The 25876-nt window shown below is 42.2% G+C and overlaps 4 protein-coding genes across 6 annotated transcripts; 2 read left to right on the forward strand and 2 right to left on the reverse strand.

Annotated features, from left to right (window-relative positions):
• Positions 1-823: 823 nt before the first annotated feature.
• znf646 (zinc finger protein 646) lies at positions 824-9154 on the reverse strand. Of its 2 annotated transcripts, none has more exons than XM_005721595.1 (4): positions 8985-9154; positions 4787-7595; positions 3482-4558; positions 824-1745 (listed from the first exon to the last, which is right to left on the reverse strand). In XM_005721595.1, the coding sequence occupies exons 2-4, from the start codon at positions 7387-7389 to the stop codon at positions 851-853; spliced, it is 4575 nt and encodes a 1524-aa protein (XP_005721652.1). In that variant the 5' UTR covers positions 7390-7595; positions 8985-9154; the 3' UTR covers positions 824-850. The 2 variants fall into 2 exon arrangements, with proteins under 2 accessions (XP_005721652.1, XP_005721651.1); XM_005721594.1 differs by lacking the exon at positions 8985-9154 and adding an exon at positions 8134-8272.
• znf668 (zinc finger protein 668) lies at positions 8306-12148 on the forward strand. Of its 2 annotated transcripts, XM_005721592.1 has the most exons (3): positions 8306-8368; positions 8684-8800; positions 9395-12148. In XM_005721592.1, the coding sequence occupies exon 3, from the start codon at positions 9403-9405 to the stop codon at positions 11362-11364; it is 1962 nt and encodes a 653-aa protein (XP_005721649.1). In that variant the 5' UTR covers positions 8306-8368; positions 8684-8800; positions 9395-9402; the 3' UTR covers positions 11365-12148. The 2 variants fall into 2 exon arrangements, with proteins under 2 accessions (XP_005721649.1, XP_005721650.1); XM_005721593.1 differs by lacking the exon at positions 8684-8800 and having other exon boundaries at positions 8309-8368.
• Positions 12149-12462: 314 nt separating this feature from the next.
• gjz1 (gap junction protein zeta 1) lies at positions 12463-13158 on the forward strand. The gene has a single exon (XM_005721946.1). The coding sequence runs from the start codon at positions 12463-12465 to the stop codon at positions 13156-13158; it is 696 nt and encodes a 231-aa protein (XP_005722003.1).
• Positions 13159-13573: 415 nt separating this feature from the next.
• Positions 13574-23373, reverse strand: LOC102209109 (circularly permutated Ras protein 1-like). Its single transcript, XM_013913299.1, has 21 exons — positions 23285-23373; positions 22985-23080; positions 21826-22035; positions 20902-21129; positions 20686-20808; positions 20527-20598; positions 20315-20388; positions 19945-20130; positions 19811-19852; positions 19563-19652; positions 18974-19125; positions 18791-18872; positions 18272-18402; positions 17709-17793; positions 17511-17617; positions 17294-17406; positions 16275-16392; positions 15646-15786; positions 14014-14098; positions 13904-13930; positions 13574-13808 (listed from the first exon to the last, which is right to left on the reverse strand). The coding sequence occupies exons 2-21, from the start codon at positions 23067-23069 to the stop codon at positions 13737-13739; spliced, it is 2223 nt and encodes a 740-aa protein (XP_013768753.1). The 5' UTR covers positions 23070-23080; positions 23285-23373; the 3' UTR covers positions 13574-13736.
• Between the last annotated feature and the right edge of the window lie 2503 nt (positions 23374-25876).

A 25876-nucleotide genomic window follows, 5' to 3' on the forward strand; every position in this document is an offset into this window, starting at 1 on the left:
TGAAAATTAATGAGTAACCAATCGACTGATGAGAAATCCCTCAAAGGCTACATGAGTTTTAGAAGACAGCTTTTACAACATTCAGAAAGTTTTTCCTAATAAAATATGCGAATAAAAATAAGAATAAATTAATAAATACATCCATTTTAGCATACGATGTCACTCGACGTGAATGTGAATATTGAATATTATTAGCAGTACGACTATTTATTTCGTAATATGGTTTCAGTTAATCACTTTGACCTTTCAACACACCCAGAGGTATTTGACTTAAAATTAACCGGCCTGCCTGATATGAGGAAGGCGAGCAGTCCCTCAACACTGATGGCAGAGCTAACAAAAAGATTCAGAGTTATATACAGTTTGTATATTTAGTTTCCTAGGGAACTCACAGAGGCACTGAACACAATTATACATAGCGAGAGTTATAACAGTACTGTTGTACAAAAATGTGTCATCGGCTTTATGTTCTTACATGAACCTTCTCTGTTCACTTTGGTTGGCTGGTTCATCATTGAGGAATGAGTGAATACTAATCTTTTCATCACCTGCCCGGTTTTAAGGGATCCAGTGTATCCATGGGAAACATTCAGGCCTTATTAAAAGCTGACTAACAATCCCTCTGGAGATGTCCCATTGATGTCACCATCTGTTTTTTTTTTTTTTTTTTGGAGGTAAGACTGGAAGTCAGTGATGAAAAGTGTGTATCTTCAAAGGAGCATCTGTTAGAACCAAGGAGCACTTTCTGAAAAAAAATAAATACTGTTTTACAATTACTGATCGAGGGATAAATAACACAAGCATATGAGGACCATATGTCCTCTTCTTTTATATGCCATTTAGTACTTCTTTAAAGAAAAGACCCCATGTCAAGGTCCATAAATGCATTAGCGTCCATGTTAAATGAGGAGTCGAAGGTCTGGGTGTTCTGGTGCATCTTCTGATGGTGCCGCAGGTTGGACTTGCTGGAAAAGCTCTTGTCGCACAGCAGGCAGGCAAAAGGCTTCTCTTTGGTGTGTATCCTTCGGTGACATATGAGCTGAGTGGACACCCGGAACGCCTTCCCACACTCCAGGCACTGGTAGCGCTTGGGCTCTGTGTGAATCCGTCGGTGGTTCTTCAGGGCCATCAGGTTGGTGAACTCCTTCTGGCACACTGAGCAGAAGAAGGAGCCCGTCTTGTGGCTGTTCTTGTGGTTGAGGAGGGAGCCGGCATGACGGTAAGTACGCCCACAGTGCTCGCAGACGTGGCTCTTCTCCTCTGTCGCAGAAGTGTTGTTGTTCTTCTCTGAATTAGGAATGCTTCCTGGAATATGGGACAAAGGTGGTGGAACTTCACTGTGCATCCCTCCCATTCCCATGGACTGACTGACTCCTGAGTCCCAGCAGAGGTTGTTATCTATAGCGTCATCCTGGTCTTGTTGGTAGTGGTCCTGAGCCACGTGGTGCATGTTATGGTGCTCCTGATAGCTGGCTGCGTCGGGAAAGCTCTGCTGGCACAAGCTGCAGACCACAACCTGGTCCTTTGAGTGCACCTCCATGTGGCTCTGTAGGTGGGTGACCAGACAGAAGGTCTTGCCACACTCGGGGCAGCATTGACGCCTCATCTGGGAGTGTATCTGCAGAGTGACGGGATCGGGAAATGTTTGGAGACACAAGGTGCAGTGGTGGAGGCTTTCGGAGTGTGTCTTTTTATGATTGAGAAGGGATCCCGCATGGCGATAGGAGCGCCCACACAAGTCACACCTGTGGCAAGAAATAAATAAAATTAACAAACAACAACAGGACACTGCAACTCAAAATATGTTAACCAACAGTGAATGATTTATAAAACTATTTGTGACATTACAGTTAATGTTCGGTACATTGCAGAATCAAACTAGAATTACTGTCTCATAACCTCATACCCTTATTAACCAGACAAGTTATAGCCGAAGCCCACAGGCAGCAGTTTTTGTATTTTTCACACAAATCCTATGAAGCAAAGTGTTGCAAAAAAGCTCTCAGTGCTCAGCTTTCCCCCCCTCTCCTACTGGTCTCACCGTACTTTCAGTCCAAAACTTGTCGAACATCACATAAATCAACTTTAACCTTGATGCACACTCAATCATCCAGGTAAGGAAATCCCCAAAAGTTGATTCTGTTCATTTGGACGTAGCATTTTCAGTGTGAGAAATCTTTAGTCAGTCATCAAAGTGGCTTCTTCAGTCTCAGCTGACTGCAGGTTTCCCCAACCTTTTTAAACAAGACATTTGCATAATGACTGAAATCACCCCCACAGATACAGCGGCCAGGGAAGCAGAAGAACATCATATCAAGAAGGCCCTGAGTAAATGTGGTAAGCCACCTAAAGTATTCTCCAAGGCGATCCAGGAGAGATCAGCTGCTGCCTAAACAAACACCCTTAGTGATCCCTTATGTGTCAGGAGTATCTGAACAGCTTAGATGCATTTTCTCAAAACACCGCGTCTCTGTGGCTTTTAAACCCCAAAACGCGCTGCGCCAAAAACTGGTCCATCTCAAGGATCGGGTCCCCTGACACACACAGAATAATGTAGTGCATGCTGTTAAGTGTCAGGAGGGTTGCTGTGATCCATTCCTCATCAGGGAAACCAAACAACCTCTGACCTTGGATGGCACATCACAGAAGAGCTAACTCATCAGGCAAGCACTCTGCCATCTATTAACACCTATAGGCCAGTAGCCACTCTTTCAATGATGGGGATGTACACATCCTGGACAGGGAGGAACTCTGGTTTGAGCAAGGAGTCAAGGAGGCCATTTATGTGAAAAAGGAAAGACCATCTCTAAATCGAGGAGGCATAAGGGTACATCTTTCACCATTTCGCAACGCTGTGATTGCAGCCATTCCCCAACTCTGTGAATGATACTCACAGCCATAGGTCAAAGAGTGTTTGAGAGGAGTGTTGTGACAATAAGGTCACTGATGCTTTCAAAAAACAAACAAACAAACAAACCAAAAAAAAGAGATTGTCCATTGACCTTTTGGATATGAACATTTATCATTTTAAACATTTTTGTATATTTCTGATCATAATTATTGAAAGAATTCTCTTTCAATGACATCTGACCTCCAAATTATTACCACTTCATCCTCACATTCAAACTCAAATGATATCAGGTTAACAAGAATGGGATAGAAGGTTTTACAATTAGATTTATGCACAACTTTAAAACAAAATGCTTTAAACCATGGCTGCTGTTAGCACTCATACTTAAAAACGAAGCTGTCAGTACTCTCTAGCAAAATTTGTTGCAGTGATATTGTTTCTTATGCAAACACAAGTTGCCTAATATGCATGAAAAAAATCCCAGCTTTGTCTGCGTCAGTTTAGCAGGGGATAACGTATCAGTCTGGCCAAAGTCAGGCTTTATCAAAATGACACACACACACAAAAAAATAATCAACAAGTGAAAGAATTAGAAAACCACTCCAATAATAATTAATAGAAAAGACTTACATGAAACACTTGTCTCCTCTCTCTGACTGCTGGACTCCAGATCCTGCGTTCTCCTGACCTCTGCGGCAGCGATGCCTCTTCAAGCCAGACCTGCCCTGGAAGCTTTTCCCACATGAAGAGCAGCTAAAGTGATTCACCGCCCGATTGTGGACCCTCTGGTGATTGTGCAGAATGCTGGCGAGACGGAAGGCCTTTCCACATGTCAGACACACGTATTTCTTCTTTTGCGTGTGGATGCGTGTGTGATTGCGCAAAGCCATGGGGTTAGTGAAGGGCTTAGAACAGAAGTTGCAACAGTAGTGCCCCGTCTTGTGGGTATTTTTGTGATTCAACAGTGAGCCTGCATGGCGATAGCTGCGATTACATATGTTGCACCTGAAAGGTCGCTCCTCTTTATTTGGAAACGTATTTAAATCTGCTTCCCTGCTACCCGAAGGTTGATCACAGGTGTGGGCTGCCAGCTGGTCTGCAGAGAAAAAGGCCTGTTTACATTCCTTACACTTAAAGGCTTTAGATTTTAGACCCCTTCTGACTCCAGACCTATCTTTTCTGAGGTCTCCACAGACATGAGCTAAAAGCTGCTTCCTTCCTCTAAAGCCCTTTCCACAGTTTTGGCAAGAGTGCCTTTTATATGCAAAGTGGGTGCGTAAGTGGTTCTTCATTGCTAGCTGGTTGGTGTAAGTGTTGTTGCAAACTGAGCAGGAATATTGACCCGTTTTATGAGAGTTTCTATGGTTAACCAAACTTCCTGCATGGCGATACGTGCGACCACACTGGTCACAGGCAAAAGGTCGTCGGTCACCTGCATCCTCCGATTTCACTGACATCTCCGACTTTGTCTGCGTTTCTCTTTCTTCAGTTGGCTCCTTGCAGCGCAGAGCAGAATTACAATCCTGATTGGCATCTGAAGCTAAGGGCTGCATTCCTCCATCTGACCTGGTCCCATTCATCTGCATAAGGGCCTGGATCTGGCTATTGAGTTCCTGGATTTTGGCTTGGTTCTCTTTGTGCCTTCTCAGGTGATTCAGTAGCTGCTTCTGAATTTTGAAAGCTTTCCCACACTCGTGACACGTATGCCTAAGGAAGGAGACAAGGGTTATAGTTAATTCTATGTTTGAAAAACTGGGCACAATCTCCACAACAAGTAAAGCCACAATGACAGAACACTTTAACTCTGTGACAGACAAAAACACAAATCCGACCCTATAAGCAAAGCTTTGTTTTTAATCCCTTCTTTCCAACAAGCACAGATCATCTATAAAATTAATTAATAGTATTAATAGTGTGCATTCATGCCAAACTAACCTCTTAATATCAAAATGGGATCTCTGATGATTTTTAAGGGCCAGCAGGTTGTAGAAGCGTTTCTGGCAGACGAGACATCTGAAGACACCCGTTTTGTGTGACTTTTTGTGGTTGAGGAGGGAGCCAGCGTGCCTGTATGACCGGCCACACTGATCACACTTGTATTGACGTTTCTCAGTATTGACCATGTCTTTGTCAGCACCCGTGTCTTGGTGCTGGGCAACCTTGTTTACTTTCACTTCCTCCTTGCTGTCCACTAACTCCTGTTTCCTCTCAGCTGTGCAGTTGTGGTTCTCAAGATGATGGTAGCTGGTGCAAAAGATGCCACAGCTTCCACAGATGATGTTTTGCGCTTCCTCCTTGCTTTCAGAAACATCATTATTAATGTGGAAAGGTTTAACATTATCTACCTGGTCCTGATTGTGCACAAGCTGATGAGCAATCAAGTCTTGCTGATTGGCAAAACTTTCCCCACATGTACTACAGATCATCATTTCTCCTGACTCCTCATCTTTCAAATCTTCATGAGAGGATGTGGAAGAAGGACCTGAGCTTGTAGGAGTGCCGTGGGATTGTGTGTGCCCTCGGAGATGGCTCCTGAGAGCCCTCATGGTTGTGTAGCTGTTGCCACATATGGAGCACTGATAAAGGTCACCATCATCTTCCTCATCTGTGTTAACATCTTCTTGGCCACTGTTCAGCCGTTCACTTCCAACATTTTCTTGGAAATTTTGTTCAAAGTGACTTTGGTTGTGGCTAGCATTCAGACCCTGGAACTCAACATTAATTCCTGGATTTCCAACTTCACAATGGCCATTACTGACCTGGAAGTTTAAACTGTTGTGATAGTCACCATTAGTAGTGTTATGTTGCTGATGCAGCAATGGGCAGCTGTGAGACTTAATCCCTGCAATATCTGCAAATGTCTCACCACAGTCTGCACACATGTGCCTCTGCATCAGGTGTTCATTGTGAGGTAGATGCACAGTCATATCCTGGGAGAAGTCCTGATTAAACTGCTCGTGGTACAGTGCTCCATTCCTGCCATCAATTCCATTCTCCTGATCCATACAAAGCACAGGATGAGCACTGTTCTCTTCTTCATCCTGGGAGGAGAAGCAGCCCTGCTGGTTATCCAAAGTCAGAGGCTCTGAGGAGAGCCAGTCTCCCTCAGCACTGAGATTAAGAGAAGACGGCTGAGCTTTGTGGAGGCGAAGATGACTTTTGAGGGCTGCCAGGTGAGGGTAATTCTTCCTGCAGATGGAACACTGGTAAATCCCAACCTGATGTGACCTTTTGTGGTTGATGAGGCTCCCAGAGTGCCGGTAGCTTTTACCGCAGATCTGACACTTGAAGGGACGCTCATCAGAATCTACAGTTGAAGTCTCTTCAATTTCAGTTGCATTGCAATTATTTTGTGTGGGCATCAGGGTAGGACTGAGAGTGTTTGTGTCCATGATTGGGGGATCTCCCTGAGTGCTATTGGACGATGGGGTTTGATTACTGGAGCAGTCAGAGTACATGTGAGCGTTACTTCTAATCTTCTCTTGTGTATCAAAGTCTCCATGACTATCCATTGATGACACCGGAGGAATATTGTTTATAGGAGAAGCATAAAAGTTGGACTCGGGTGAAGCAATACTGTTTTCATATGATACACTGTGGCTCTCTGACAATGGATCTTGAAGACCAAATGACAGAGATGAAGAGTTATGCATTTGGATGTGTTCCTGGAACTCCTCATTGTTTGGGAAAAGTACCTGACATAAATGACAAAAGTTTACTGGAGCATCTTGGCTCTGAGGTGAAAACTGGTCAAGAAGTGTGCCTGCGTATGACCCACCTGTCGAAGTGAGGTCAGTCCCGCCTCTCGCCTTGTGTGTTCGCTGATGGCTGTAAAGGGCAGCCATGTTACTGAACAGTTTGAAACATACTGTGCACTCAAATGTTCCCACTTGGTGAGTCTTTTTATGGTTGGTCAGGCTTCGATGGTGTATGTATGACTTGTCACATAAATCACACCTGAATGGTCGATTTACTGCATCCTCTGAGGTCTCCGATTGCACATTATAAACAATCTCAGCCTTGTCCTCAGATGGGCCATTTACTGTGGAAATCCCAACGCTGGCCAAGTGCTCACTAAGATGATGTGGGTGATCGTTTTCAAGTTCATGTCTGTTTTTATATGAGGAATATTCCGTGTCCACCTTCCGATATGACTGCTCTTTTGCTTGTCTGGCAAAATGAACCCTCTGATGTGTAGCCAGCTGCGTTGCCAGGCGAAAAGCTTTTCCACATTCCGCACAGGAATACTTTTTAAGGGAAGTGTGGCTCCGGAGATGACTCTTCAGGGCCGAGGCATTAGAGTTTTCTTTTCCACATATATTACACTGAAAAGAACCTACTTCGTGAGTCTTTTTGTGGTTAGTTAGGCTACCAGCATGCCTATAACCACGTCCACATTCATCACATTTAAACTTGCGTTCTTCATCTCGCTCCTGATGGCACTCCATATGTTCGACTAGACTGGGCATACTGGGACACACCATACCACACTGTTTGCAAGGAAAACCTGTTGTCCTGCCATGGTCTTGCAAAGCCATCACAAGATATGGACTGAATTAAGTGCGCCAGACACAAAATAGGGCGGAAATGCATTAGATGCCTTTCTTATCCATATAAAAAGAAGGCAGTTCTTTATAATATGATGCAAGGACTCTCTATGGGATATAGCCACAGAAATACGTCAAAAACAGGTCCCATCAGATCACTGAAGTGAGTTGAATTTGAAGAATCCAGACAAATGGAGCTGTGGAGAACAGAAACAGTATTAGTTTTATAAAGCACGTCAAATTAGACACTTTAAGACGCCGCAGATAACTCATTACTATTAAACTCATACAAATGAAAAGTACAAACTTTTAGATAACTATATTACAGAGTTAATGTGTTACCACCAGTAGTCAACATGCATGAGGGAAGACGTAATAGCGGAGTGTAAACAGTCTGACAGGTTTTGCTATACCTCTGCACCAACAGGCTAACTGAACTAGCTATGTCAATACACCAGGAAAACAACGCCTGTCAATGCAAATGTACTGACACTGTAAATCCGCATCACTCTCCACATCGTGATCAAAAGCGGAGCGGATTATGCACGCTGTCGTTGAGTTTTTAGGAAGAGGAAGAAACTTAAATATGAATGGTTTCAAAATGCAGTGAGCTAACATTAGCGGAGTATGAGCTAGCATCATCTTGGCTAGCTAAACAAACATTGCACCTACTGCAGCAGAAAGCGTTTTTAAACGCGAAACTCCAAAGACCAGCGACTGCACGGAGTTTAATACCTGCGGGAGTAGTTATTCCAAGCGAGCCCCAAAGACCTATATTCACTCGCTTTTTAAAAAAAAAAAATCACTTTTGTGTAAAGGGCAGCCCCCCTTTTTCCAATTGTCTTTTTTCTTCCATCCCCATTTCCACATTGCGCTTGTTGCTAGGAAACAGGAAATGTGCAACAGAGAAATAATTCCCTCTCAAAAGTAACTCTACTAGCTCAAGATGCAGCAGCTAATCGATAAACCGGTAAAATAAATAAATAAATAAATATATATATATAATACGTTGTTTTTAAGCAAATAAAAAGCAGGAGGTGAATGTTCATTTTTAGTTCATTCTCAAAATATCTTACATAATCCGCCCCAAAACATACTGGTTAGCTAAAATAGCTAGATTTGCATTTAAGTTGAGCAGTTGGGCAAGCATCTTTCCATTTTAACACACAATTGTCGAACTTTATTGGGACTGTAGTATCTTACTAGAGGGCTTATTGTACATTTATGATGTGTGTTATAAAATAAAATTTTATAATTAAACGTATTACACGCTTGGCTTTCCAAGAGCTGTCGTCATCATGGTCCTAGAGCCGTCCGCTCTCGCACAGCCAGTCAACGGCAGCCACCGCGTCTCACAGTAAACGAAGCCCTTTACCGAACGGCGATTAATGCCCTGATTCCGGTAAGATCGACTTTTGTTTTTCTAATACACGCAAGCAACTAACTTAGCTAAATACATGCTGTACATGTACAGTAATGATGATGATGGCACTGTGGAGTGAATCGGTACAGCCGGTCCTAAAGCCAGCCATTTTGAGTTAGTGAAAATATCTAGCAAGCTAAAGCTAGCGGAGGGGTATACGTACATAACACGCCCGGGCTGCTCGTAGTACCATCACCCTAAGCTGTGATCTCTGGTGTTTTTCTCTGGTCGTGCACATGCCACTTGTTCATCTTCATGCACTATGATCTCTGACATTACCTCGCCAACTTCCTTTGGCATTAAAGCGGCTAGCTTATTGTCCCTGAGGTCCTAATGCCAGCCATTTTGTTATTAACTGCACACCCACATATTTCTTTTATTATCTGACTGATTATTTCTTATCCCTCAAAACCCACTTTCATTAAAGTTGTACTCTTCAAATCCATAAAAGTCATAGGACTTAACACCCTCATGTCTGTGGAAGAATTTTTATCCCAAGCTGCCAATGGTGTGTTTTTATTTTTTACATTGTTATTAAACGGTACATTTTTTTGCCATCATCTTTTTTTGTAGATGTAAAGATGGCCTCTGCTCAGCCTGCAAGTCCACCTCTTGCTGCGGAGTACACCCCTCCTGTGCAGGATGAAGAGGGCCAAGAGGAAGAGGTGGAGAGGGATCAGCCTGCAAAAAAACGTGGCAGAGGCAGGCCTCCGAAAGCCAAACCCCTTTTCAAATGCACTGCCTGCACAGAGGCCTTTAAGAGTCTGTCAGCTCTGCAGAGCCACAAGCAGTCGGCACATGTGAAGGAACGGCAGCAGCACCCATGTCCCGAGTGTGCCAAAACATTCTCGAGCAAGGCTCAGCTCTCAAAGCACGAGCGCACTCACTCAGCCCAGCGCCCCTTCCAGTGTCCCAGCTGTCACAAAGCTTACAAGACGCCCACAGAGCTGCGTAACCACAGCCGCTCTCACACTGGGGAGAAACCTTTTGTATGCACAGAATGTGGCAAGGCCTTCATGCAGGCGATATGCCTCAGGATCCATATGACACAGCACAGTGGAGAGCGCCCGTACTCCTGCCGTCAGTGCTCTAAGAGCTACCCAACCCTGTCCAAACTGAAGGTGCACATGCGCTCTCACACGGGAGAGAAGCCATACTTGTGTGCCGAGTGTGGGAAGAGCTTTGCTGACCCCTCAGTGTTCCGAAAGCACAGAAGGAACCACCAGGGCCATCGACCGTATGCTTGTGACGAATGCGGCAAAACATACACTGAGCTGAAGGACCTCAAAAACCACGAGCGTTCCCACACTGGGGAAAAACCCTACCTGTGTTCGGACTGCGGCAAGGCCTTCTCCCGCTCCTCCTCCCTGGCCTGCCATCAGCGCATCCACTCGCAGAATAAACCCTATAAGTGCGAGCAATGCACTAAAGGCTTCACCCAGCTTTCTTCCTATCAGTCCCATCTCCGCACTCACTCTGGTGAGAAGCCGTTCCTCTGCCCGCAGTGCGGCAAGATGTTTTCAGACCCCTCCAGCTTCCGTCGGCACCAGCGAGCCCACATGGGATTCAAGCCCTACCCCTGCGATAAATGCTCCAAGAGGTTCCGGCAGCCGGCCGACCTGGCCGTACACGAGCGCGTTCACTCTGGAGAGCGCCCGTACAAATGCCAGAGCTGCGACAAGGCCTTCGTAGCTTCCTGGGATCTGCGGCGCCACATGCTCGTCCACACAGGTCTGAAGCCATTTATGTGCACAGAGTGCGACAAGTCATTTGCTGAGCGCTCCAGCCTCAACAAGCACCGGCGTGTGCACTCTGGAGAGAGGCCTTTCAAATGCGAGGAGTGTTTGAAGTCATTTGTGGTGTCCTCAAGCCTGCGCAAACACGAAAGAACTCACCTCGCTGAGCAGTCTGAGCAACAGCAGCAGCAGCAGGAGACAGAGGCTGGGTCACCCTCAGGCTTCACTGCCCACACAACTCTCCCTCAGTTCTCTTGTACTCACTGTGATGCTACATTTGGTACCTGGGAAGAAGTTCAGACCCATGAAAACCTTCACCCCATTGACTCTACCCAGTCCGTTGCCAAAATCGTGTCGCTGGGCTCGCACATCTGTAAAACCTGCCACGAGGAGTTTGCACAGCTTGCAGACTTGCAGGAGCACGAAAAGCAGCATCCCAAGCCGAGGCCGCACGTCTGCGACAGCTGCGGCAAGGGTTTCCTCAACAAATCGGGACTGCGCAAGCACCAGAAGATCCACTCCAACAGCAAACCCCACAGCTGTCCCCACTGCGGCAAAGCCTTCCTGTTCGCCGCGTACCTTCGCAAGCACTTACGGACTCACGCGGACGCCGCGCCGGTTGCCACGCAGCTCGCCGACATAAACATCATTCACACAGACCCCCTGCCTTCTCCTCCGACCCCCAGTGAGGTTTCTCCCTCGTCGGTCGAGCCCGGCACCATGTCACTGACTGTCCCGACCGTGACTGTCCCCGTCACCGCTTTCCAGTCTCTTCGAGAGTACTTAGTCAAAGAAGAGGGGATTTAAGCTTCTCTGTCATTTTAATTCCACACATATTTACCCCGTGGCCTTAAAGCTTTTTTTTAGATGGGTCTGACTTTTCAAAATAACTTCCTTAAGAAACATCAAACGCATTATCCTTATGTAAACGGTCGACATTTGGTCTTTGTTTTGTATTGCTGCAGTATTTTTAAAAACAGTTATGTGTATTATATGTTAATGTATTAAAATATACAGTATACTGTACTATAAGTACCTTACTATAAAATTGTCGTATCTGTTGTAATCTCGTCATAAAAATCCACCATAAAGAAAACAAACGAAACCAACAATTAAATCCTTGGCTTTATGGCCGACATGTTTTTATAAAACATTTTTAAATGTTTTTTTGAATCTCTTTTGTCTGAACAATTTGTAACTGCTTCACTGTGTCGCTAAAACAACTTGTCAAGCTGCAAAAGGTCGCTGGCATTCAGAAATGCCAAGAGGAATCACATTTTTATGCCAATAAAAACGTGTGTGCAACAATCAGTAATAATCGGAGATTCACTGTGTTGTGGTCCTGTTTTTTTTGGGGTTTTTTTTTTGTGAGTCCGTGTAGTGTGTTTCTGTTACTGTTGAGGATGAAGATGTACAGAAAAAACTGAGACCGTGTCAGCAGATCGTTTGGTGAGAAACTAACACATATATTGATGACCGTGACGTTTCTTGAACCCATAAAAGATTGAAGGCAAAGCCACAGTGATTGTGTTCTATTAGTGCGCTGTGACCCTGCAAGGTAATATCTCTTGTCTGCTTTACTTGACTCCTATTATACACTAAGATGCTCAGACACAAACAGAGCTGTATGCATTTGCTGTGACATTTGTAAATGTGTATAAAATTAGTGTTTTTTTAAAAAAAAGTTTGATGCACTATAATCTGTGTCCAGTTGTAGCAGTTTGTTGGTTTTGTCTGTGTTTGCACATTTGAAGATGGAAAACCCAACTTTGGAGATGAGATCTACAACTTAACTACCATAATTTAGCACAAAAGCAAAATGATCTCTCATCATGACCTAATATGTCACCTAATTGTTTATATGTTTCACCAGCTTCCTCTTTTATATTATCAGGAAAAGTGACAATGGCAGCAATAGTAACGGGCCTCATCCCAATCCTGAGAACAGCAGTGGATACCACCGCCACCTACAAGTGCCGCTCCCTGTGGTTCGGCCTGCTGTGTGTCCGACTTGTGGTCCTCTTCTTTGCTGAGCTGCCCTTCAGCAAACTGGATGCTGACTTCACCTGCAATAGCAGCACCCCCGATGTCTGCACGAAATTCTGTTTTAATGAACGATTCGACAAGCCCATGATAGTGGCTTGGAACTTCATGTTTGTCGTGGTTGTCATCTCTGTCCTGCTCATGGAGTTGTTCACCTCCCACCTCCGCACAATGGCGCAGAAGAGGAGCTTCAGGATGAAGGCGGATGAGAAGCCGGAGACTCAGGGGGCAGAGGAAGCTCAGACGGTGGTAGGCAGGGGCAAGATGATCATAGATCTCCACAAAGACAGGAGCACCGTAGGCTTCTACCTGCTCAGCATAGCTCTGCGGATTCTGGTTGAAGCCTGCTTTTTATTTTTGCTGCTTTATTGGAACCTGCACGCACTCCGTGATGAACACACGTGTACAAAAGAAGGCTGCAAATATGTTTGCATTTTGAGGGCTGCCCCGGAGAAGCGCATGTCTATTTATGCTTTAGCTTCTATCTCAGGCATAATCATTGCTTGCTCAGTTTTGTTTTGCGTTTACTCTATTGTCCACTACCTCTGCAACGCTTAAATATCAGACTCCATGTACATATTCCGTGGGTATGAAATGTGCATACATACATATCCTGTTAATTTTGTGTCTTATATTTCTATAAACAGAGCTTTATGGTTATAATTAGGAATATTATACATGTATAGTACTACTGAAATAAAAATCTCAAAAACTGCTTTGTTGCATTTCGTTATGTTAACTTTTGTTTTAGAGTTGTTTAAAAAAAAAGTGCTATGAGATCTATTTTGCTGACATAAAGGATCTGGGTGTTGGCTTCATGGTGGTGTTTCTGAATCATGTTTTTAACTTGGTCAGTGCACAAACTCAGGCGCAAGCGACACTGTCAAACACAAAAGCAGTTCTAACTGTAAAACTGCATCAGTAGTTTTCTTGTGTAACATTAAAAAAAAAAATCAAGCATGAGAAATGAGGTGCGAGATATACTGTAATGCATTATTTACAATGTGAAATATTTGAGGGATATCCATCCAGCCAAATAATCAAAGTCTAAGTGCAGCATTTGGCCTCGGCATTCAGACTCGAGTTGCTTTCCAACGAGGTGAAAGGGGAAGGAGGACAGTTGGCTGGGCTTGTGTTTATTCTGAGATAGATTTCTTGTTTCTCTGCTTCATGGTGTAGAACAGCGCTGCAGCAGCGTCTGTGATAGACTGGCGGGAAGAGAAGAAAGGAGGATTTATAGAAAAAGGAATCTGGACAGCATAGTAAGTATTCTAATGAGAAGCAGTATAAGAGAATGAATTACCTGTGAGTCTGAGCTGACGGTGTTTTTCTGGGGAGGGGAAAGGAATTAAGTGTAAAAGAAGTCTAATGTGATGCATTCAATCTAATAATAAAAACACAGTAAAAGCTCACCTGTGTGTAGTTGGTGTAAATCGGCTCCATGGTTTTAACCCATTCGTTGTATGTTTGTTCTGCCTCTGCACTGTGGTTATGCTTTCTGAAAACAGCCAAACATTATGCATAAATCATTATCTATTAATCACAACACATTATCTTGATATTACCAAGATAAGGAATATAAAACATACAGTTCTGTGCAAAAGCCTTGACCCACTCTTCATTTCTTCATAGTGGTCTTGAGCAATAGGTTCTGGATTTCTTGATGCCTTTGGACATTGGCTGCTTTTCCTTCTGTCATTTATTTATTCATTTATTTTTAGAAATGACCTGACACAGGACCTGAGAGATGCATCTGACCCTTCAGTTGATGCATCTGCTGTTCACTGAAGCCTCATCAGAAATGGCCTCAGTGGAAAGGTGGCTATGAAGAAGCCATTCTTAAGGAAGAGAAACAGGAGAAAAAGGCTGATGTCTGCCAAATTACACAAGAACTGCACTGAACAGGTTTTATGGAGCGATGAGCCCATAAATGTTACATTTTTAGGTTGAATTCTCAAAATATATGGATGCGGTCAGGCGAGAGGAATAGCAGTGATTTTCTAACGCCATCTGTAAAACACAATGGCGGCTCTGTCAAAGTTTGGGGTTGCATTTCAGGCAGTGGTGTTGGAGATTTTGTCAAAATTGCTGGAAATATGAATGCAAAATATACCAGCCAGATTTTGTTTCACCATGCATTACAATCTGGAAAGCATCTGATTGGCAGTGGCTTTATTTTTCAGTATGACAATGATCCCAAGCACAGAGTGGAACACCATCAGTCATGAATTGGCCTCCCCAGAGCCCCAACATGAACATTATTGAACCAGTGTGGGCAGAAAACAGAACAAAAGACAGCCAACATCCAAAGAAGAACTTTGAGTGTTCTTCAAGAACCCTGGAGAACAATTCCTGAGGACTGCTTAAAAGAAATGACAAGAAAGCTCAACTACGAGACTTCAGGCTGTGTTTAAGAATAAAGGTTTCCACACCAAATATTGACCTTTGTTGTGGAAACTTTAACAATAACCTGCAACGCACACAGTGAGCGTTTTGAAGTGATTTAAGCAGATGGAGCCTCAATATCTGTTACAGTGTGAGACCATAAGGCCCATTTGTAGCACACATGCATACAACTAAGTGAGAAAGTGATATTACTATTACTAATGTGATATGACTAAATATGTGATCCAACCTTGTTAAAATTGTACAAACTGTTTTTGCTTGATAAACTATATTTCCATCAAATAAAGCATTTTTGGTGACTCAAGACTTTTGCACAGCACTCTAAATAAAGTCAACATGAGAACTTTTAATACAATTTAAAAGGAAAAAGTGAAAAACCAAGCTGCAGGGTAACCTTTGAATCAGAAAGTCTGGGATAATAATGGTCTTAAAAGCACAGGAAGCGCCTGAGCTTCTGCTTCTCAACGCAGTCACATTTCTCATCTAAATACCACATAATGCCAAATGTGCTTAAACTCATTTTTTCACCTTCTTATTTTGATACTTGTGTGTCATTTTGTCTGTCGATTCAGCCTTATTAAATGTCAGAATTCAGCATAAAACGATGGCCTTCAGTCAGAGGTCCCTGCTGCTACTCACATCGCTCTCTCAATAAGCTGCTTCTGCATGTCTCCTTCCCTCCTGGCGTAGAGCAAGCGACCTCTGACAGCCAGAGCGGCGCTGGCTTGTGACGAGTTGAGCTGAATGATGGCCAGACACAGTGAGGACAGCACCGCCGAGCTGGGGAGGGGGCACAATGTGTTCACAAGAGTGCTTCTCAACATTTACTGCATCGGCATTGCCATTATGTTAATGTGGAAAAACACACAGGCCCCTCTCTGCATCTGCTCAGACGATGAATTGCATGACCTTCACTGAGCGTGTGAAGACTGGGCTGAGCGCTTCATTTACTGTGTAACTAAATGTTAGGATGGATGAGGCATTATTTCTGCACGAAAGCTCTGGTATCTCAGCAACAGTCAGTCTCCTTGGATTATCGAAACCTGCTTTGCCTAAAGGTTCACTGAAATTGCCATAAAATAATACATCTAATCACTTGCTGTCCTGAGGGGCAGAACGCCTCGCTGATTAAAGATGTCAGAAGATAATGGCTTGTTTAAGCCATCCATAGACATGCAAATATCTCTGTGTAGTAAAGCTGCAAGTGGAGGAGAATTCAAAACTAAAAGGTAAATACAGCATTGTAATTAAAGATTTGGCATTATCACCCGTCATCAGTAACTTCCCGGTCTGCAGTTATCAGTCTGAGCATGGTCCGCCCATTCCTCTGCCTGTACTTGATCTGCAGCTGGATGGATACACGGCTATTAGGAGATGGTGGCGGCACTATAAAGAAAAAAAAAAGGAGTGATTTCACAGTTTAAAAACAAAACAAAACGAGCTGTATGAATGTTTTAACTCAAGAGGTATGAGTAAAATCTGCAATTACCCCTGCGTGTGAATCTGCACCACACTGTTTCCTGCGTGTCATTCCCCTGACTCTCTCTCCCTGCCCTCCCGGCTGAGACTATCTGTGGTGGGTAAATGAGTTAAATGTTGCTCTGGCCTGCATGATCAGTCCCTGGTCAGTTTGGATCAAATGAACCATTTTTCGCCCATCTGATGCACATATCTCAGAATTCAGGCTAAATCCCCAAAGGCAAGTGTTCAGTGATCCCGAGTTGAATTTGGCCTGTAAGTGAATCTGTTTATGTTGAATAAATTCAGATGGTAATTTACCAACACTAGATGGAAGAGCCTTTTACCAATGTGTTTTGCCACAGGGATTTCGTCTCTATAAAATACAGCTGGACACACTAAAGAAAATGCACAGCCATGGTGGGATCAGAGTAGAAGTCAGGGAACCATGACTTAATTTACTGAAATCTTTTTTTTCCTCTGCTGTATTTTTTCCCTGTTTCTTAGTTGTTATTGTCTTGTTTTTCCAAGTCCCAGTTATCAGTGTAACATGTCTGGGTCCACTTTGTTATGTTTGCTTTGTTAGTTTATGTTCAGATGCTGTGACTCTGGCTGCGTCTCACTTTGCAGTGTTGCAATGATCTCAAACTGAAATTTCTGTTTTTCATGGTTGGCAACAACAGAAATCACCACATGTCGCACTTTCCTCAAAGATCTGGCAACACGCGGCAGCTGCGATATTATTGAGAAATTCAGCACAACTGCAGCTGAAACTGAGAAAATAAACGAGCCAGTGGCATCAGTCTATAAGAGTGTTTATTTTCCTCACCTTCTGAGACCTTTTCATTTGCTCTAAACTGGAAGGTGATGTCTGTATCTGGGTCCACATTCCCCACCTGTCTGGTCCCTTTGTGTCCTGCCTCCTTCTCTCCCTTCATGCACCTTTACCCAAGGAGAACATGACTCAGTGCTTAGGGTCATTTAAATCTCTAGAGGACCAATTCAATGAGCTCATTTTAAGTAATTATGTGCAGTGCAGCTCTCACATTGATTTTGGCAGCAGTATAATTACAGTACAGTGTGTGGCAATGGTCCGGTTTTGAATGATCTGCTCAAACTCTGGATGCAGCCTGCTGGGACTGGCTATTACCACCTAGACTCAAAGGGAAAGCACAGATTGACACCATGAGATTGTGCATGATTTGATGAGTCATATGCTTCGCCATGGTTACAGTGCGCCTTACCTTTCCTCTAGTACGATCAGCAAGTTTCCCCAGCTCATCCAGTCTACAGTCTGTTCCCTCTATGGACAGCACAGACACTGTGACGCTAAAAAAAGAAGAAATCTGAGGATCATCACAGTGCATCGAGACCTTTCATTGGGTAATATGAGTACTAGTGCTTTTAATAGAGACTTAAATACACAACTGCCTCAACAAGTTCATTCACTGTCTCTTTTTACGTTAGCGTAGAGCAGCGGTGTCAAACATAGGGCTCGTGGAGCCAGAACAGGCCCACCAAAGACTCCACTCTGGCCCACTGGATGAAGGGGGACTTTTCACTGTATTCAAGTTTTACAGCAGTATGTGATAAACTGTTAAATGACAGAAAATTTCCTGTTTTTACATGATCTATTATTTAAATTCATGTTTTTTCAGTGGGTCCAGAGTAAAGATATTTTCTGTAATTTTACACATTTATCATTTTCTTTTCTAAATGTACTTGTATATTGTTCACATGTTGAAATAAATTACCAATCAATCAATCATGCCTGACGTGGAAAATTTAGTTAGAGGCATGTGCTCACCCGTTATCAGCAGCAAACTCTCCCAGCTCCTGGTAGAAGATGGTGGATGAGACGGGAGTAAGAGCATCGGTGTCTTCCACTTCTAGATTTCCTAACTCTGTGTTGGCTTTCCCATCTGTACAGATAATCACCTTCAAGATCAACAGGGAAAGAGAATCGGGAATGCACTGTTTAGAAAGCTGAACTGTAATTGATTACCACAAGGAGGTCTTAAAACATTTTCATGCAGTAAATATTTATATAGCCCAGCTAACTATATGGTTCAATCCACTTTTGGTAGGTAAAAAAAAAAAAGCAGTTTGAGTCTAGCTGGAGAGATTTGTTGCATATTTTCCACCTTGCTCTCACTCTTTGTTTCCTGCCTGCCTTTATCCTGCTCACTTACCCGTAAAATTACAAAATCCTAAAGAAGCTCCATCAGCCAAAGGCCCAAATTCTCATTAGTGTTGTGACATAAGATTCAAGCAGGTAAGCAGGACGCATAAACTGGATAAAAACTGATTCGTTGGCCAAACTTACCTTTGAGCCTGGTTGTCTGGAGGCAATTGCAATTGCAAGCAGAGCAGCTGGACCCAGAGCGGTGGCTCCACTTGCAGACAGTCTTTAAAATAAATCAGCAATAGGAAGATCAATACATATAATGCAATAATCTAATTAAAACAAAACATCTAATTTTTTAAAAAAAGAATTTTTTTTCCATACCCCACAACTTGTCTTTCTAAATACTCCTTTGTCTGTGAAAGTGGAGGTGGACTAGGAAAACTGGCCGCAATCTCTTTCAAATAAAGGCTTTCAATCAACTGAGCCCCACTCAGACAACGTGACTTGAAATTCTCATATCCGTGCATTGTCACCTGAAGATGCAAACACCGAAAGATGAAAAAAAGAAGTAATAAATAAGTTTATACCAGATAATAAAGAAAACAGTGAGGAGAATCAAATAAAATCCACCGTAAAAAACAGCATTTAATGATTTTAGACAAGGAAAATTCCAGTGAAGCAGCTGTTTTGTACACTGAAGTGAAAACTTATAATAATTTTACAGCTTCCACCGCACCTCACTCCTCCTATCAGAGAGAAGAACAAGGTACAGAAGGTTACCTGCCTAGTGACAGAGACCATTAGCCTCGTCACAGCAGGTAGTTTGCAGTAAATAGTATTATGATCATAGTTTGCGACAACAGCTAGCCTAGTTTGTGCTTGTTCTTCTTCCTCCTAACACAAAATGTAAGGTCAGCATGACTCTGCTCAGGAGCAGGCAGTGGAGATGCAAACAGCGTCACGTATGTACCTCATGGTTGAAGGAGATGAGCCCCACTCTTGTGCCAGGTTGTTGATCGTTTAATCTCTCAACGCACAGTGACACAGCTTCCTGGACAAACTGGTTAGAATACAACAATCTTTGATTTGTAGCGTCTCTTCACATAATTGTCAAAAATAATATCACACAAAAATTCTCAGCCACAGATTTCAACTGGCAAATATCCCGAGTCCTTCAAGGTAACTTCAAAATAAGGAGAAAAAAGAAAGACAACTCACCTGGAGACGGGATTTATTCACAGTATGCTCTCCCTCTGACACCTAAAAACAGTAGAGACGCCACAGGTTGTATTCATGAACACCTGCTGTCACAAACAGCCTCGTGATGCCAAGTGTCTGTAGTGTTGTTGTACCTCGGAGGTGATTTTCATTGAGCCTGATACATCAATGCAGAAGAGCAGCAGAGGATCCGTATCGCACAAAGGCTTTTCATTAGGATTGAGTAAAAAGAGTTCGTCCTGGTAACCATTTAGAGGACTCTGCAGTAAACTGGGCGTGTTGGAAAAACTGGAGGATTTACAGAAATAACACTCATCAACCTGAAATGCAGCAAAAGGAGAGAACACAAACTCAGGATCATTTAAACCAGACAACTTGTCCATGTTTCCTTATGATGTGATCAACAATGTGCACGCTTCTTTCAGGTTATCCATTTCTGAGATCAGCGCCTCTGAAATGTGAATTAATAGTTATCGGTTTTCAGGTTTAATACGATGCAATTACCGTATTGTCATAGCAAGTGTCCACCACGGAGCCACATTGGGAGCAGAGGCTGTGTACTCCCTGTATGGGGTCAACTGGAAAAGAACAAAAAGGTCATTGCCACCATGAAGTATGAACTGAAATCAAACTAGATTTTTTCAAAAACAGAATCACAGCCAATCAGATTAATTTTTATTGGTATGATGTTAATGTGGTGATAAAGGTTTACTTACCTTTTTCCTCTGAGAGTAATTTTCCTAAACTTACAAGAACAACGTTAGGATTTCCTGGCAGATCTGCTGATTCTGGGTTTGGAATAAATTAAGCATTAAAAATATGCATTTCATACTACATCAGTTTTGTAATGGCTCAGCAGGGACTGCTGTAATCACCTTTAGCACTAGGGGATAGAGGAGTGTTCGGAGAGGTTGAAGGAAGTGAGTGGGACGAAGGTAACGGCATTATGTACTCGGGGACTAAATTCATGAATTCAGGTCTTGGAGGGATGACTCGGGCTAAAATGAGAGGAGAAGAAAGGAGGATGATCTGGATGAGGATGTCCAATCAAATTAAACTGTGTTAATAAGACCAAGAATGTTGCCTTTTACCTTGTGATGACACAATGCCAGAATCAGCCGGCAGGTTCACTTCACCACCAGTGCCTTCTGGTACACTGTTAGAGTAGTTTGGGTCCTGGGGTTGTGCATTTAAATCCGGCTCAGTTTTTGGGACATCATAGGCAAGTTCTTGGTTGATGATACTTGATTGAGGGCAAATGAGCAGCTGGTCGTAAGAACATGGCTCTGATCTGGTTTTCAGGGGAGGTGGAAGAAGGGCTGGTAAAAACAAGCAGAAACAGAGTGTTGATCATAAATCTACTAAACTACAGATTGTGCTAATGAGGCACAGTAAGAACCCAAACCTAAGACTCAAAGGCTGACATGAAGGAGCAAAAAATGAAGGTTTATTACAACAAAGCCCAAACCAAGGAAACAGAAATGCAACTTGGGAACATAGCAACACAAGAAACACACGGGAAAGAGAACACAGACAAAAACACGCTAGCTGGAAGGAGACATGCTTATTTATACACAAAGAGGGTAATCAGGGGAATGGGAAACAGGAGGGTGATGGCACACAGCTGGACATAATCAGGGAACAGAGAGGAAGTAAAACTAAACACAAGATGAAAAGGATGAAAAAAATTACAAAATAAAACAGGAAATGTAGAAAGTTCCGACCCTACAAGGAGTTTGAACCCAGGAGCTTCTTGCTGTGAGATCAAGTAATAACCACTGCACCACAGTGCAACCCTGTTGTGTTTGTATATGTGTGTGTGTTTGTTTTTTTAAACAACCACAACAGCAATGACCACAAAAAGAACTCTTAAAAATGGCTGCATTAGTCTAAGTAACTGATAAAATAGCATCCAACCTTTATGTGTGGTTTCTGTGTGGTTGGATGCTAAATGTAGTGTGAGCAGTTTAAAATAATACATTCAAATGACAATATCAGTGCTACATTCACTGTACCTGTCTTTTTAGGTGGTGTTGGCTGCTCAGGTTTTACACTGTTCAAAGAAGCTGCTGCCAGTATAGTATTTTCATAGAAAGCAGAGTTCTCCAGGACTTTCTTCACATCCTTGTTATTTTCTGACTCTGTCTCAAGGTGCTTTCTTGGTGGGACAGGCGGCGGAGGAGGAGGAGACTGAGGACGAAGCCGAGGATTAGGAGGAAGAAGAGCTAATAAAAAACAAACAAAATACAAATTAATAGAATAGAATAAAAAGAAAAATCTGTGCAGTGTTGACCTTTGTGCTGTGACTCAGGTGGCTTTTACTGAGTAAACTACGTAAAAGTAAGCTCTACTCTAATACACACAGGAGAGGATGTGTGCAACTGCTTGAATAATGGGACGACCAAACAGTTGTCCAGAAAGCTCAGATGAAAGAAAAATCCACCTACAGATACTTTTACGTAGTTATGCATCATCAGCGTTTGATATTCAAAGCAAATATCTAAAGTCTGCAAATTTAAATAGTCTGTTTTTATTTATATGAAAGAAACTATATCTTGATGTTTTTTTGTTTTGCTTTGCTTTGCTTTTGTTTCATTTGTTTGTTTGTTTAATTTAAGACTAAAAGAAATTTAAATGAATTAGAGGTAAAATTTGAGGGGGTAGGGTCAAATAAGTGTATACTTCTGCCTACTCCTTTTCAAACAATGATATTATGTAATGATGGTGAATGTATATGTTTGAAATAAAAAATAAAATGAACTGATATGAAAGTTGTTATTTTGTGCTTATATGTTCTTTAATCTGTTTTCATAGTTTTATACTAGCTAACAACTTCAAACATTTCCTTTGGCAGAGACGGTAAACAGGTTACAAATGTAGCTGAAAGTATCAGCTTTGTGTCTATTAGAAGGATTTCACCATCAGCAGTGTCTATTTAAACCTGCAACTGCAGAATCTGATGTTTCCTGTTCTTGTTACGCATAGCTGAAATACTTTCTTTTGTCAGAGTTGACCAACTGTAAAGTGTCTGTGTCTATTTAGCAGCAAGTGGGACAGAAGCAAAAAACAAGTTGACACAGGAATGTAACATCTGAATTTTAAAAAATTAGTATGACTTCCATAACTTAAATTTCCCCTGTGGTAACGCATGCCGGTGTTTGACTGAGATCATACCTGAGCGTTTAGTGATGTTTGGATAGCGTCTCTCCTTCTGACTCAATGATGGCGGCACATAAACAAACCCACAAGCAAATTCCATCGTGACTCTACCTGCCAGTGACAGAAATGACGCGATTAAACAAGACAATGAGTGACATTTAAATCAGGACGCAGTCCCACCCAAAGTATTTAAATAACTGTTAGCAGAGATGTCCCTGAGTTGCAACTACTGTAAAAAAAAAAAAAAAAAAAAAGGAAGACAAAATTAGGTGACATGAACGGATTCTTTAAACACAAGTAAGTAAAAGTACTTACAACATAGAAAGTTCTTTGAATTCAATCCGTACAGTACAGCGAAAAATATACTTTCAACTCCGTCTGGTCTCAGAAATGTTTCAGTTGCTGTTCTGCGTCGTGTCTTTCATTGAGTTATGTCTCAGACATCTCATCCAACAGGTTTCTTTCCTCAAGAGACTTCACTCGTAGTTTGCTGTGAGGGTGTTTACCCAACTGTGCTTAAAAAATATCCAGAGTGTTGGCAAAATGGATGAATGTGCTGGGAAACAGGAACATTTGTGTCTTTTTTAAACCTCCAGTTTTAAACTTATTTTCTACTTCACCTACTGGTTATTCCAACCATAACAATCCATCCATCCATCTAATTCATGGTCACAGAGGGATGGCTGGAGCCTATTCCAGCTGTCATAGGTGGAGAAGTGGGGTACAACATTTACGCTGTCATCCAAAATGTTGGCACAAAATTCAACTATGAATTTTTTAGTTTTTTGTGGGTTTTTTAAATTTCCTTTTTTTCCTACTCCAGAATATCACAATCCTCTCTGGACAAACACCCATTTTCAGTTCAGTCCTTGTACCTGATCATTTTTAGAGGAGGGGTTTTGTTTGTTAAGCCAGCTAACACTGACCTATGAATCTTTCAAACATAAAAAGGTGCCAACTACATAACTAAAACATAACAAACATGAATAACAAAAAAATTACAGAAAAAGAAATTTACAAAGCAGTTGTAAATTGTATCTTTAGTCACTTTGTTACTAGCAGCCTGTTGTAAAACAGATGATTTGTTTCCAAAATCATGGCCAATTGCCAAACCATTTGGCTACTGGCCAGAAACCTGGAATATATCAGCATGTTGTGCAGTGTGCTCTAAAAAAAAAAAAACAAAAAAAAACTAGTGGCAGATCTACTAAAAAACCTACAGCAGATGAACAGTATCTTTTTCTGTCATCATGCGCTAAGAAACGGGAAAAAATCCAGCAAAGATCTGACACAAGATCCGACAGAGGCATCTGAGTCTTCAGCTGATCCATCTACTGTTCACTGAAGCCTCATCAGAAATGCTCTCAGTGGAAGGGTGGCTGCAAAGAAGCCATTCTTAGGGAAGGAAACTGTGAGAAAAGGCTCAAATGTACCAAATTACGGAAGAACTGCACTTAAATCAATGGCAACTCAACTCATGAAGTGACAATCCAATATTTACATTTTTGGTTTAAACTGTCAGATTGTACAAAGGCGGTCAGGCGAGAGGTACAGCAGTGAGTGTCTGTAAAACACGGTAGAGGCTCAGTCATGGTTTAGGATTGCATTTCAGCCATGGGTGTTGGAGATTTTGTCAAAATTGACAGAATTACGAACACAGAAAATCACCATGCAATACCATCTGGTAAGTGATTGGCAACAGCTTCATTTTTCAGCTTGACAATGACAAAAGCATTCACTAGATCTGGAAAAAGAAAGGATATGATAACTATATTTGTATAGCACTTTTGTTTTACAGTGACAAACAGTTACAAAGTGCTTCACAGTTTGAATAAAACCACACATTCAAAACAATTATACATATTGCAGCACACAGACACACGGTCAATCACATGGTTAACTAAAAAGTGACCATTTAAAACAAACCACTGATTCAGCTGACCTTAAGTACCTGAATGTGTTCCAGAGTTTATGTACTAGAACCTCAAAAGCATAATCACCTCTGGTTTTAAAATAATGGTGTCAGATTATAATCAGATTATCTGACAGGCTAACTGTCATGGTCCCAACTGGCCAGGAGGGTTTTTCTTTTCTTTTCTTTTCTTTTCTTTTCTTTTCTTTTCTTTTCTTTTCTTTTCTTTTCTTTTCTTTTCTTTTTTTTTTTTTGTCTTTCTCAGTGTGTTTCTATAAACTCAGTTGGAGGGATGGACTTGATTTTCTGTCTGACCCACCCTTTGGATGGTGCTGGGATTCCTGGGGTTCACACCTTCAGTCAATTCACATAATCAGGCAGTGCATTATTTAAGGACTGGCTGGTTATTAGTAATTTGATCAACTTTTTTGCCCTTTCATTATTTCTTTTTGTAGTTTTATAACTGAAGCTGGATTATTCAAAAAGACGTCTCTGGTCCTGATTCATCACGCTTACCTGTTTCTCTCTGACTGGTATTCTTGGTTTGGAAAAGATTTCCCCGAAAATGTTCTCCATCTCCTCCTGGATTCTTCTGGCTGTAAACCTTCGCATGTAGTCACCAATCTGTGAAAGTAAGAATTAAATTCTATTCCACCCAAATTAAAATTGCAGTTGAACTCCTGTCTCGATCCCATTGAGCTACACTTACTGGAGTTAATTATTTCTATTCCCACATTACCAGTAAATAAAATCTGTAAACCACTGCCAGCATAGAGTCCTGCATTTGAGTCGGCGTTCTTCTTAATTATGATATGACAGCTAATAGGTCTCAGAAGCTCCGCTATATATGTACGAGCCTGTAAAAACACACAATGGAAGACTATCTAGTTATGGATCGGCCTCCCCAGTGTCGTTTTGTCAAACTGTTGAAATCATGAATGCAGAAAAGTATAGTCAGATTTTATTTCACCATGCAATACCATCTGGCAATGATC

The sequence above is a fragment of the Pundamilia nyererei genome, unplaced genomic scaffold, assembly GCF_000239375.1.
Source record: "Pundamilia nyererei isolate P.nyererei 1_Seehausen unplaced genomic scaffold, PunNye1.0 scaffold00005, whole genome shotgun sequence".
NCBI classification, from domain to species: Eukaryota; Metazoa; Chordata; class Actinopteri; order Cichliformes; family Cichlidae; genus Pundamilia; species Pundamilia nyererei.